General features: G+C 36.6%; 1 protein-coding gene across 1 annotated transcript in view; it reads left to right on the top strand.

Moving 5' to 3' along the window:
- abcd3a (ATP-binding cassette, sub-family D (ALD), member 3a) overlaps nt 1-13,320 on the top strand; it is a 34,287-nt gene that overhangs the window by 1,328 nt on the left and 19,639 nt on the right. The window contains exons 2-10 of the mRNA XM_028025659.1: nt 959-995; nt 1,644-1,742; nt 2,176-2,264; nt 3,245-3,314; nt 4,878-4,975; nt 6,920-7,043; nt 7,927-7,983; nt 9,712-9,854; nt 9,951-10,020. Of these exons, the coding sequence (XP_027881460.1) occupies nt 959-995; nt 1,644-1,742; nt 2,176-2,264; nt 3,245-3,314; nt 4,878-4,975; nt 6,920-7,043; nt 7,927-7,983; nt 9,712-9,854; nt 9,951-10,020 (787 nt within the window). The remainder of the gene's footprint in view (nt 1-958; nt 996-1,643; nt 1,743-2,175; nt 2,265-3,244; nt 3,315-4,877; nt 4,976-6,919; nt 7,044-7,926; nt 7,984-9,711; nt 9,855-9,950; nt 10,021-13,320) is intronic.

Here is a 13,320-nt window from a genome sequence, read left to right as displayed (position 1 = left end):
TTTAAAACGTGTGATGTGCTCTATCTTCCTGGTTTTAGTGAGAACGCAAGCAGCAGCATTCTGGATCAGCTGCAGCTGTTTGATTGATTTTTCAAAATAAAAAATGTCTAAATACCCTGTTCAAAAGCCTAACCACAGCATATCTCCTAATCTGAACACACTGACAGAGCTGGAACAGGTTTACCCTGAAGTATGAAAACAAATCTCGGTGGTTTAATTGAAGAATTTAAAAAGCCCATTTAACATGCAGGAGTTTGCAATGGGGGCTTCTTAAGCAGTCAGGTTTCTTCTACTAAAATATAAAAGTTGAAATTCCACAATATGAGGGAAACAGGGAAATTAGCATAAATATCATAAAATGTTTTTAAATTAACTCTGATTTGGCCTTCATGGTAGTGCACCTAAACTGTGCCAGAAACAGTGTAAAACCACTTCATTGACACTTTTTAAAACACTGACGTTTTTTTCTGACTTGTTCATCCATCCCTCCTTATGAAATCAAGGTTTGAGTTGACAGGTCCGGTAGGGAAACTCAAATACCCTCCCTGGTGACTCTCCAGCTCATTCTGATAATCTACAATGTGAATCCCTTCAGCATCTCCAAACAAAACTTATCCACCTCTGGTCCAGGGTGGATACCCTGGACCCTCAAGGCGGGGTTTGGCTGTTTAATGTCTTATGATGGACTTTCCTCCTAAACCCTCAGAGAGTCATCTGACAAAATGCTCCTTCCACCCTCGACCAATTACAGCCTGGGATGTGCTGTGCTTTCCTTTTCTCCAAAGTGAAAAGAGCATTTTTTCTAAGATGGATGAGAAAGTGTTACTTTCCTTTGCAACTTTACCTTTTCATTTTCCCAGTCTGTATCAGGAACTATTTTAATAAATAAGAATGGTTCCTCCCATTAATGTTTTCAGGAAAACTGTATTATTGATTATGTTTTTTCATTTGTTCCCAGTCTGAAAGGAACTTCCCAACTACTAGTGAACACAGAGGTAAGCCTCAGCAAGGCTCCCCAGGGGGAAAAGATGGATCACTACTCAGTCAATTGTTTTGATTTGAAGCAAAGACAAATTCCTGAAATGTAAAAATTCAGAACAGCACAAATAAAAAACAATGGGGCAAATACAATAGTTTCTGCTTGTGGAAAAACGTCATCTGAAGGCAGATTGGCTGAAAATAGAAGTCAGTGATGATTCCTTATTTTCAGTGGAAAATAATATGGTGGAATAGGAAGTCAGAGTCACTTCCACAACAATAAAATCACATGGTGACATTACAGTGTTTTTCTTGATACAAAACAGGTTTGGTGATGATGTAACCATTTCTGCTGAGGAAAGAACAATTTTTATGTAGGAAAATCAGGTCGATGACCAGCAAACATGCCAGACCTCAATCCAACTGGAAGTTTGTGGTAAAGCAGGTTCATTACAAGGCTTTATCCTGCACAGCTGATCTAGAATGACTGAAGGATGATGCATGCCAATAGTGAAGTCCTTAAATGCTTGTAACATTTTTGCAACAAACAGAAACAATTGACTGAGGAGCCCGTGACATAGTCACTCATATTTTTGCTGGCAATTGTATGAATAGTTAAAATTAATTTATTACTAAATATAATTTCTTATGTCTATTTAATATAGAAAGATGGAAAAAAAGACAAAACAGCCGTGGATAAGGTTTTCTTTCTTCGAATTCTTCGAATTCTTCACATCATGGTGCCACGTGTTTTCTGCATGGAGGTTTGTTTCATCTGAATGCTGTGATATTAGCCATAATACAAGCCATAATAAAATTTGCAAACAACCTCCAAGACAAAGTCCTGTCTTATCTGTGACCTCAGTAATACCTGGACCTTTAGTACTTAAGACAGATTATGTCCTTTTCTTAGTTTTCTTTTCAATGATTTGTAATTGTTTTTTTTTTACCTAATGATGACATATTGCCCAGTGACTGCTGGACATAGGCACCAGCCCTCTTTGTGACCCTGCACTGATGTCCTCATGACTGTACAGATAGCGATGCTCTTTGACCCAGAAACATTAGCTTCATAACGTCTGTTGTAATGTTTTTATCTGAACTCTGAGGTAGATCCTACGTGAGCCAAGTTCTGAAAGATAAGACGTTTGAATGGTATACGTGAACACTCACTCTTCTCCTATTTTGTCACCACAGACTGCTTACCTTCTGCTCATTGCCTCCATGTTGGTGGCCAGGACCTATTGTGACGTGTGGATGATCCAAAACGGTACCATGATTGAAAGGTTAGCATGGCTTGAGGCTTGTTTTTCCAGCTCTTAGCCTCAGAAGTGCATCTTGGTTTCATGCTGACCCTCAGTCAGCTACAGGTTCATCAATTACAAGCTATGAATTAATAAGTCACACAGTATAGTTACAGGGTTTACAGTGACTTTAAAAACAGATAAGGCTGACCAGATTGCTGTAGCAGGAAGCTGTTAATACTAAAACAAATATAAAATATCAGTCTTGATGCATGGGGCAGATTTAATTAAAAGGAAAATGCTGATGTAGCTGGGAAAAGAACCTGGGAATCAATATGTTCGACATCTGGAATGTAGGAAGAAGCCAGGCCTTGAAGCACTTTGTAGGTGAGCAGAAGGATCTCAAGATCATCAGTCAGCCAATGTAGAGAAACTTAGACTGGAGAAATGTTGTCTCTTTTCTCCACGGTACTATGGTTGTTTAAGCAGTCTCAAGATCTCCCAAAAAGCGCAGGTTTGATTTGTGCCCAGCTCGAAACCAGAGAACGACGTCATCCCAAGATTTTGCCATGGGGTTTAATGTTAGAAGCTAACCTCCAAGCTCATCAGGAAATCTGATTGAACTAGTGGTTCCAAAGAGGACAATATGTTTCATACTGCCCTCAAGTCATGTGATAATGCCATCCTGCCAGGACTAGTTGTAACATGGAGATGAGTGTATTGTCAGTGAAAAGAGACTTCTTTTTAAGGATTAGCCCAAGAGTTCCCTCTTGACCCCGCATGTACACATAACATGATGTCCCAATAACAAATCATAGCTGTTAAAGAAGAGTAGATTCCCAGGCTGACAGAGACGAAATTATGTTTGATTTCTGATGTGAGCCAGTCTACTGTAGTTCTGAAAATTTTCATGAACAGATTTATTAAATATATTAGAAAAAAACAACTAACTTTTCCCCTGTGTCTAGATATTTCCTTCTTCCTATATATATTTGCTTATTTCTGCATGTTCTCATTTCCAGTGCCATCATTGGGCGCTCAACTAAAGACTTCAAGATCTTCTTGTTCAGCTTTATTAAATTCATGCCAGTTGTAAGTTTGTTTTGAAAACTTTAATTCTCTTATTTGGCTTAAAGTTTGATATAAAATGGCTCCAGTCTCTTATGTTTTATGTGAATTTATTACTATTAATTGTTGGAAGGTTTTTTTTCCTTTATATAAATATATAAACTTATAAAACTTTTATAAAGTTTGTAAACCTTTTAGAAACTCTGCAGTTTATAAAACCAAGAGAAGTTCATATAAAACTTCTCATTATTCAGAACTTCTAAATAATGCCTAATAATGTAGGCATTATTATTATTATTATTATTATTATTATTATTATTATGTTAATAGATCATTAATAATCAAAATGAGCAGACTTTGACCCCGGTGTGTGCCAGTAAAGTTCAATCTTTAGCTTAACTCTAACATGTAATCTGAATTATGCCACAATATTTTTGAGTATTACAAAGTGTGGTTGAACAATATCCAATAAATTCACCCAATTTTTGTTCTTTAGCATCGTTGTGGTTGTAGGTTGTAAAACAGTTAAACAAACAACCCCGGGAAAAAAGAGCTGCTCAAATAAACCGTTGTCAACCTAAAGTTATTATATAATAATTCCTTCTGCTGATGAATGAATTTTAACTTCTCTTTAGACTCAAAAAAGTGTAATCACTTGTATTTTTTATTTATTTACTCATTACATTTTGTGGTAGTGGCCTTTAGTCATAAATGGTGTGATAAGATGGTGGAAGACATGCTGCAAATGGCCCTTGGTCAGGAATCAAATCTGGACATTTAAGGCCATAGTCTCTGTATGTGGTATCCCTTACTATACCATTGATCCACGTTGCTATCCACTATTGAATAAAGTTAGTTGTTAGTTTTAAATTCCATCTTATATATTTATGAGTTGCTGATTGCATTCTTTGTATGTTTTTATCATTGTCTATGTATTTTACGTTGTTTTGGGGTGTTTGAAATGCCTGGCTGCAAAACAAGCAGGACACTGAACTGAATTGGCACCTCGTTGAAATGGTTTTGTAAAACTACCATTACTCTGTGTCACTTGGTGGTTATGTGTCTGAGTAAAGATCAGATACTACATTCTGTTTTAACATATTGTTAAACTTAACAAAAACCTTTTTGCAAAATTGAGCAAGTCAATTTTTCGGTATCCATTAACCTATGATGTGAATCTTCAAAATCTGCATATGTTGACAGAACATGGTTTGGCCATAATGAGTTTCAGTGTCTTCAGGTCTTAGGAGACCTGCTTACTCAGTGTTCGAAGAACTAAACAAGGTGAGGCAGAATTTAATTTCTGTGTTCCTCTGTTCTGGAACAAACAACCTAAAAAGCCTGAGATGTGTAGAAACTATTGGTTTTTTTAACCAGGACTGAAAATACTGATGACTACAACTTACCCACAAAGATCAAAGGTTTATCTGTATGTGTTGCTTCAACTTTGCTGTTATTTAGTTGTATTTAATGTCTCTTGTCTCTGTTTTTTTACTTTTTCTCTAAAGCACATATTTATTTGATGAATTAATGGAAGTATATAAATATCCTTGCCTTGCCTAATGATGTATGATTGGGCCATTACAGATAGCTCTGGTGAACAACTTCTTGAAGTTGGGCCTAAATGAGCTAAAGTTGAGGTTCCGTGAGAGGCTCACAAAGAAGCTGTATGACCAGTACCTTCAGTAAGTCCAGCACTATTTAATGTTATTTTTTTTAAAGTAAGCGTTTTAATTCTAGCATGTTGTGCTTTGAAATGTAGGCATTCTCACATGCACATAATTTTTGTATGTATTAGTTTTATATAGTAAAGTTCAACCCACTCATTTTCTTGGTTAGCTAGTAGTGGTAATTAAAAAAGTTGAAGTGGTTCTGGTAAGTTTATGTGTAAGAAAAACAACACAGAAGTTATATCACTTTGGTTATTCAACTCCAACTGAGAACAACAAAGTACCGTATTTTCCACACTATAAAGCGCACCACATTATAAGGCGCACCTTCAATGAATGGCCTATTTGAAAACTTTTTTCATATATAAGGCACACCGCATTATAAGGCGCATAGAATAGACTCTACAGTAGAGGCTGGGGTTACGTTATGCATCCATTAGATGGAGCTGCGCTAAAGGGAATGTCAACAAAACAGTCAGATAGGTCAGTCAAACTTTATTAATAGATTACAAACCAGCGTTCTGAAAACTCCGTTCATTCCTAAAATGAATAAACTGTTTTATTATTTTCCCCGAGGTAAAGTAAGTGACGTGGTATTTTTGTGACACAGTTTATCTTTTAACAACAGCAAGGTATAACACATAGTGGAGGGGAACTTTTCCTCAATTCAATAAACACGTAAAAAAACAGTCTGATACTGTTACGGTAAATCAAACGTTAGTGCAATCACAATATATATCCACTTCCGCTGTAACCATTGATTTGTTCATGTTAAATTCTCTCGCTGCTGCTCTATTCCCGTGTTCTACTGCGTCACTGATCGCCTTGAGCTTAAACTCTGCGTCTTAAGCGTGTCTCTTAATAGGAGCCATTTTGGGGTCTTTACACAAAACCCAGCCTGCACCTCGCGTTTCTTCTTCTACGGGGGAAAATGAAGTCGGCGGCTGCTTACCGTAGTTGCGAGACCTATTGTGGCTCAATATTGGTCCATATATAAGGCGCACCGGATTATAAGGCACACTCTCGGCTTTTGAGAAAGTTGAAGGTTTTTAGGTGCGCCTTATAGTGCGGAAAATACAGTAACCGAAAACACCTTTAACATGCATATCTGCAAGGTTATGGAATGCGAGCAGGGTAATGTATGTGTGAACATACACTATATTGCCAAAAGTATTTGCTCACCCATCCAAATTTTCGGAATCAGGTGTTCCAATCACTTTCATGGCCACAGGTGTATAAAATTAAGCACCTAGACATGCTGACTGTCTTTCCAAACATTTGTGAAAGAATGGGTCGCTCTCAGGATCTCAGTGAATTCCAGTGTGGAACTGTGATAGGATGAACTGTGCAACAAATCCAGTTGTGAAATTTCCTCCCTCCTAAATATTCCACAGTCAACTGTCAGCTGTATTATGAAAAAATTGAAGTGTTTGGGAACGATAGCAACTCAGCCAAGAAGTGGTAGGCCACGGAAACTGACGATCAGCCGATGCTGAAGCGCATAGTGCGAAGAGGTCACCAACTTTCTGCAGTCAATCACTACAGACCTTCAAACATCAGGTGGCCTTCAGATTAGCTCAAGAACAGTGTACAGAGAGCATCTTTCAATGCTGGGTTATTAAAGCATTGAAAGATGGGATGCTCTCCCTCTCTTTCTTAAAGAAATTCAGCCTAGCATCAAAAAGAGTCAATGAGTAGAGACCGGACTGCCAGGATGTAAAGTTGTGCAGAAAAGACATGCATACATGCTTACCGTTTTGACATTTATTCATTTCATAAACATCACATACTTTACATTTTGTTTACGCGTAGTATATATGTCAAAGTAATGTGAATTGACCCCACTGGCATTCAATAGTTTTTAAGAGGTTTGCAGAAGGGGCTTCATTCAAAAGAAAAGAGGATTGTAATTCAGTGTGTCTGCTGATGTTAAAATGTAACTGTTCTCTCCCTCTTCAGAGGTTTCACTTACTACAAAATGGGAAACTTGGACAACCGAATTGCCAATGCAGACCAGTTACTGACACAAGATGTGGAGAAGTTCTGCAACAGTGTAGTTGATCTATACTCCAACCTCAGCAAGGTATGTTCTTGTAACGTACATAATTTTAGAAGAAATAATCCAGCATGTTGCCATCAGTCTACAGACTGCTGTAAATAAGAGAACACCACACCTAGCCGTGCATATTGTAACTTCTAGACTATTGAGTGCAACTAAGTAGAATTCTCACTCACTCACTTAAAAAACACATATATACACTGCAGTTGTCTATAAGCCACAAGAATACCATGTTGTAATGGAATATTTACACAGAACTACCTTAGCACAGCATTACCTTAACTATTGTGAAATATCCTATTCTATTCTATATGTACTGTTAACATACACAAATTTGTGCAGTAGATGCTTCTTACTTACAATCCCTGAACACTGCTGCTTAAAAAAGAAAAAAATACAGTTGCCTACCAGACGTCATTGATTTCTATGTTCATCTTCCTCCTGTTTAATTCTGACTTTTCTTCAGTGTCAAAATTGAATAGTCTCACACACGTCCTCAGTCAGTTACATTTTTGCTTCCACTGTCACTTAATGTCTTGAGGCAGATTTGCTCTTGAGCTTGTGCTGTCCTCCTCATCATACAGCAGCCTTTAGAAAGCCATTGGCAAGAACCCTTTTATTAGCTGCATCACAGTGTGCACATTGTACTAAATGTGTGAAAAAAGCAGGTTGTAGTCAGGAAATTAAAGTAAAGCAGTACCTGTTCACATCACTACCTGGCAGCATTAAGCTTACTGTTGCTTGTCAATTCTTCTGACTACCAGAGTAGGTAGTGTGAAAGTAGGGCTGTGCAGCATTTTGTCCTATCAGATTGCATCCTTCCAATAGACTGCATCTAAATATTTGCATTTACAGGGTTTATTTTTCTACAATGAATCAAATTTTGCTTTCTGTCTTTATCCTCCAGCCTCTGTTAGATATTTTTCTGTACATCTTCAAGCTGGCCAGCGCCATTGGAGCTCAGGTAGGCAGATTTACTCACGTACCAAGCCACTGGTTTTGCAAACCATTGTTTCCCATTTATCTGTTTCTGTATTTTTATTTATTTGTTGAAATTCTCGTTGACCTTTTTTATTATATGTAGGGCTCATGAAGGCTGTTTCTTCTGAAACACTGATCTGTAGTTGAAGACGTTTGACTGAGATTGATTGGATGTTCTTCTGTGGTGTTCACATATAATGTTGCATAAGATTTTTAAATGCAAATTATTAATTGAGTAAATTTCCCCTTGGGATCAATAAAGTATTTTTGAATATAAAGTTAATTGATCAATCAATCAATCAAATTTTATTTGTATAGCACATTTCAGCAGCAAGGCATTTCAAAGTGCTTTACATCATCACAAACACAAACACTTGCAGCAAGGGCCCATGTTTTGATAATCTGTGCTGCCTTGACAGATTTTCCAACCACAGCACATCTAGATATATATGTTTATTGGTCGGTGCTACCCTTGGAAAATCGCTACCGTCACGTTTACATACAAAATACCTTAGCAGTTAGTGTCAATTTTAAATATAATAATCAAATCATTCTTTAAGTGATGTGTTTTAAGTGGCACTTAGCAGTGATAAGTAGCATTTGAGAAAAATATGTGAATGACAAAAACCTTTCTAAAAAAAAACACCTGAATCCCCATTTAAAAATACCTGTTCATGTAAATGTGGGTATTCTCATAAAATCCTTCATGAGAATAGTGTACCTAGTTTTAATATGTAAAGCTAGTACAATTAGATGCACTATAACCCCAAATACCCCCAAATGTGTATTTTATAAAGGTAGAATTAGAGTTCCACCTTTATAAAATATACATGATAGCATGTGTATTTTATGCACATGGTGATACCAAAATTCCATCAAAATATCCTACCTGGTAAACATATGGGTAGCACATTTTGCTATACCAGATTCCTTCATTTGAATATCATTGCAAAATATAGAGGTAACACATGTTGGTGCACTAAAACCCCTTCATCAGGATATGCTACCGTTAGAAAATATGGAGATAGCACATGTTGATGCACTAAAAGTCCTTCATCAGAACATCTTAGTACCAGGTAAATCGGTAGAGAATCTTGATGCACCAAAGCCTTTCATACGTATATTCTATCTGTTTCACATTGGTAGACAGCACACGTTTATCTACTAGTTCTACTAAAAAAAAGTACGTTACAGGAAATCTACTCTATGTACCTTTCTCAAAACGTTTCTCAAGTAAATGTAACCAGTACAACTCACTTTTGAACAAAGATAACAATACTAGTAGCCTATTTTTGTTAACAACCTTAATGCGATATATTGTCATTGGCTAGACATCATTTATCTAAAATTTACTGCATTCAAAATCATTACTCAACTCACTCGGTTAGCTTGGGGGGAAAAACTGTGCGAAGTTCTTTTCCTTTTGCTGGTTTGCTTCCATGATTCTAATACACACCTGCGCAGCTCTGCATAGCAGCATCATGTCTCCACCAGCATCATGTCTCCACCAGCATATATCCATTGCTGCCACACTGGTGTAAAACTGGCATGAGCGTCTTAGTGGTCATTTTGCTTTTAAATGCGGCTCGGAAAAACACGTCTTGACATGTTTTTTCATCTCTGAAATCTTTTCTTCTTTTATTAAAGAAGACACCCCATGGTTTTTGTCCCATAAATTGGCAATAAATTCCTTTCCCCCTTCTGTAAATAGGGCCCAGCAATCATGATGGCTTACCTGCTGATCTCAGGCCTGTTCCTGACCAGACTGAGGAGGCCCATAGGAAAGATGACAGTGACCGAGCAGCGCTATGAGGGAGAGTACCGCTATGTGAACTCACGCCTTATCACTAACAGGTGAGCACAGCTACTAGGATCCGATCAAGGTGTGAAAACTGCACAACAAATTTATGGGTAAATGACACTTTATCTCCATTGATGTTTCCTATTTAGTGAGGAGATTGCCTTCTATAATGGAAACTTGAGGGAAAAGCAGACAATTCATTCAACATTCAAGAAACTTGTAAGTGATATCTTAACAATTCAGTTCAGTGTATTTATAGAGTTCCCACACATGGCATCTCAAGGCAATTTACAAGACAAACAGATAAAATTTATGCTCTTGAGTTATAAACTGATAAATCCAAAAAACAGATTCAGTTACATACATCACTATTTAATCTTAGTAATAATGACATGCATTAAAATTCTGTTTCAAAACCCAAAAAGGGTTGGTCTTCTAATGATTAAAAACATTAGAAGACCAAATCTTAGCATTGAGATTGGAACGACTTCTTTACCATTTTTAAAACTTTCAGCAGAGCCAGAACCCTGCTCAGTGTGAGGAGCCACCAGCCAGGACTGACTGGGAGTTTGAGAAATTAGAACAGACCCACAAAAAGCACAGCAGCAATGACCCTGGAGTACTTCCTATGTTAAAATATCAGTAGTAGTTGCTTCATCTAGGAGAGAAAGACAGTTAAGCAATTAAGATCTGAGCATATAGTAATATTTACATTCTGATCCCAGTAGCTGTACCTCATTATTATTCAGTCCATTGAAAATATTTGTATTAAAGGAAAAAAATATGGAACTATCTAATATAATAATTGAATGGTTATAATGTTATATATAAGCTACACTGGCATTGCAATGTTCCTTTGTATACACAGCTGTCTGTACATTTATTTGTTAGACAGCAAGAAATGACAAAGTGGATTTATATCAGCAATTCCAGTCAAAATTGCTGGAAGTGCAATTTTGTTATATAACAAATCTGTTATATAACAAGTATACTATATATATATTATATTCATTTGTTACACACAGACTGATATATTTCAAATGTTTTTTTCTTTTAATGTTGATGAAAACTAATGAAAACCCCAAGTTCAGTATCTTAGGAAATTAGAATATTACTTAAGACCAATACTAAAAAAGGATTTTTAGAAATGTTGGCTAACTGAAAAGTATGAACATGTACAGCACTTAGTACGTAGTTGGGGCTCCTTTTGCCCAGATTACTTCACTCTAAAACGCAATACCTATTCTTACTTAGATTAGGTTTGTATGTTTAGCTTAAGTCTCACTAAAATGTTGTAACTCAAGTAAGGTCAGTAATGTACATGTTTGGCCTGAGAAAGTTACCAGACTAGGTTATTTTTAGTAAACTGGATTTGAATATTTTTGTTACTGGAGTGAATGCTTCAGCTCAGCAGTGCGCATGGGCAGTAAAGTCGTGCAGGAAGCTTTCAGAACATTTATGGACTTGCACATTGGAAGAAGCAAATCTTTAACGGTGAGTTATTTGTCGTCAGTACATTTTCATGTGTTATGTATGCCTTTACTACTCGCATATATGGCTACAGGTTGATTTTTCTTATAAATGATGATGAATCAAACTCTTTGCAGCCTAATATGCTAATGTTAGCATGGGATAATGGGTCCAACATTTACTAAAACGGACATTCCTTTTTCTTGAGAGTCTTTAATGTTTTTGTCCATGATAAGAGATCTGACTAATAATTATCTGCCTTTAAACTGCAACCCTTCAGCATGTTTTTTTAAGCATAAACTCAGCCTGCTAACGTTCATGTAGAATTAATTTCACTCGTGGATTTCTCCAGTTCTCCAGTCAACCATTTAGGATCCAAAGAAGCATTAAATGCTGGTTGACTTGTTTATGCCGGGTGAGTAGTGAGTTGTGCTATATTCAGTAATTAATCTACTATTACAATACTATCGCTAACAAAAAACTAACCCTAGACACGAACCATGTGGAGGAATAGTCACAGCTCACTGTGACTGCATGGCTGGCTAGGTTACATTCAATTTATTTAGCTTTCTTTCTTTTTTTTTAGCATGAACGTCCCACTGAATAAACATATTTTATGTCCTGGACTGGGCACTGAGCTAGCTGCTAACAACATTAGCACTCAGGGGACTACCAAGCTAGGGTGTAAAAATAATATATCTTACCTTACATAGACGTTTTGATGCTGGATCAACAGAAATAAATGGGCTGCTTTTACTTCCTGCCCTCCTTCTGCATTGGGTGATGTCAGTGCTACGTCATCTGAAACCCAGCAATATGTGCCCTCTGTCCACCGCACAACTGATAAAATCGTTACAATGGTTTAATCAGTTGCTAATGCGTAGTAATGTGTTTTTCCGAGGCACCTTTAAATGCAACATTACTGTTAAGATTCTTGCACCAGCGGGTTTGCTACAGAAACATGTTGCTGTGCAGAGGTGGACTCTGGTGTTAGAATCATGGCACACAACCATTAAAAGGCAAAAACCTTTGCACAGTTTTTTTCTAAACAAACTGAGTAAATAGAATAATGCTGCTGTTAGTGAGAATGTTAGTTACTTAATGACAACATGTCACGTTAAGCTAGTTAAGAATAGGCTACTAATTTGTGTTGATGGTATTTGGGTGATTGAGACTAGAATAAGCTAACTAACTTACATTAACAGTACAGTTTACCTAGAAGAATGTGGGAAACCCATTGCCTTAAATAAATTAAGTAACCACGAAAAAGATTTTAAGTTCACAAGATTCAATGGTTTATTTGAACAAAATACTGTAATATACTTAGCATAACATAACAGTCAATAACCCCACAGGACCCTGGATAAAGTCTGCCATGGCATCTGAAGTCTGTTGATAATAAGAAAAGTACAAATTAAAAAAAAAGAATGAGGTGAAAGTTTTGATTTTCTTGTGTACAATCTATGACAAACAGAATAGCAATACATACTAGAGACACTGTAGAACTCTTTCCTCGAGGAAAACTGGGAGACATTGCAGGGCAGCAGTCCTCATAGCAACAAGATCATTGGTCTAGAAGTAGGGAGAACAATAAAAGTAAGCACAAGCATATTCTGAAGAAACTGAATCACATTTGTTCACAATCAGTGGCATAAAATAATTGTTCACAATTATTTGTTTGACAAAAACTAATTAGAATGTTGATGGTTGTACAGTTAAAGGAGCAACAACAATTTTCCAACCTTCTATCAGCTGATTATTATATTAATGCCACAGACTGTTGCTCATTCATTATTTCAACAACTAACTAGAAGTTAGACTAACTTGAAGTAGTTGAGTTAAGAAGGGGATAATTTACTTGCCATTTCTAAGTTGACTCAACTTCACTAAACTAAGTTAATTTAACTTAACACAATGAAGTTAATACAACAAAGTCCTAAGTACACTGACTTTGTAAACAAACTGTAAACAAAACGTAAGAATAGTAGTTAAACTTACTTATACTGAACAAAAATATAAACACCATGTTGCCTCCTTGACATTGTTGCC

The sequence above is a fragment of the Xiphophorus couchianus genome, chromosome 8, assembly GCF_001444195.1.
Source record: "Xiphophorus couchianus chromosome 8, X_couchianus-1.0, whole genome shotgun sequence".
NCBI classification, from domain to species: domain Eukaryota; kingdom Metazoa; phylum Chordata; class Actinopteri; order Cyprinodontiformes; family Poeciliidae; genus Xiphophorus; species Xiphophorus couchianus.
The sequence above is the reverse complement of the archived record's forward strand: the minus strand, read 5'-3'. Positions and strand labels throughout refer to the sequence as shown.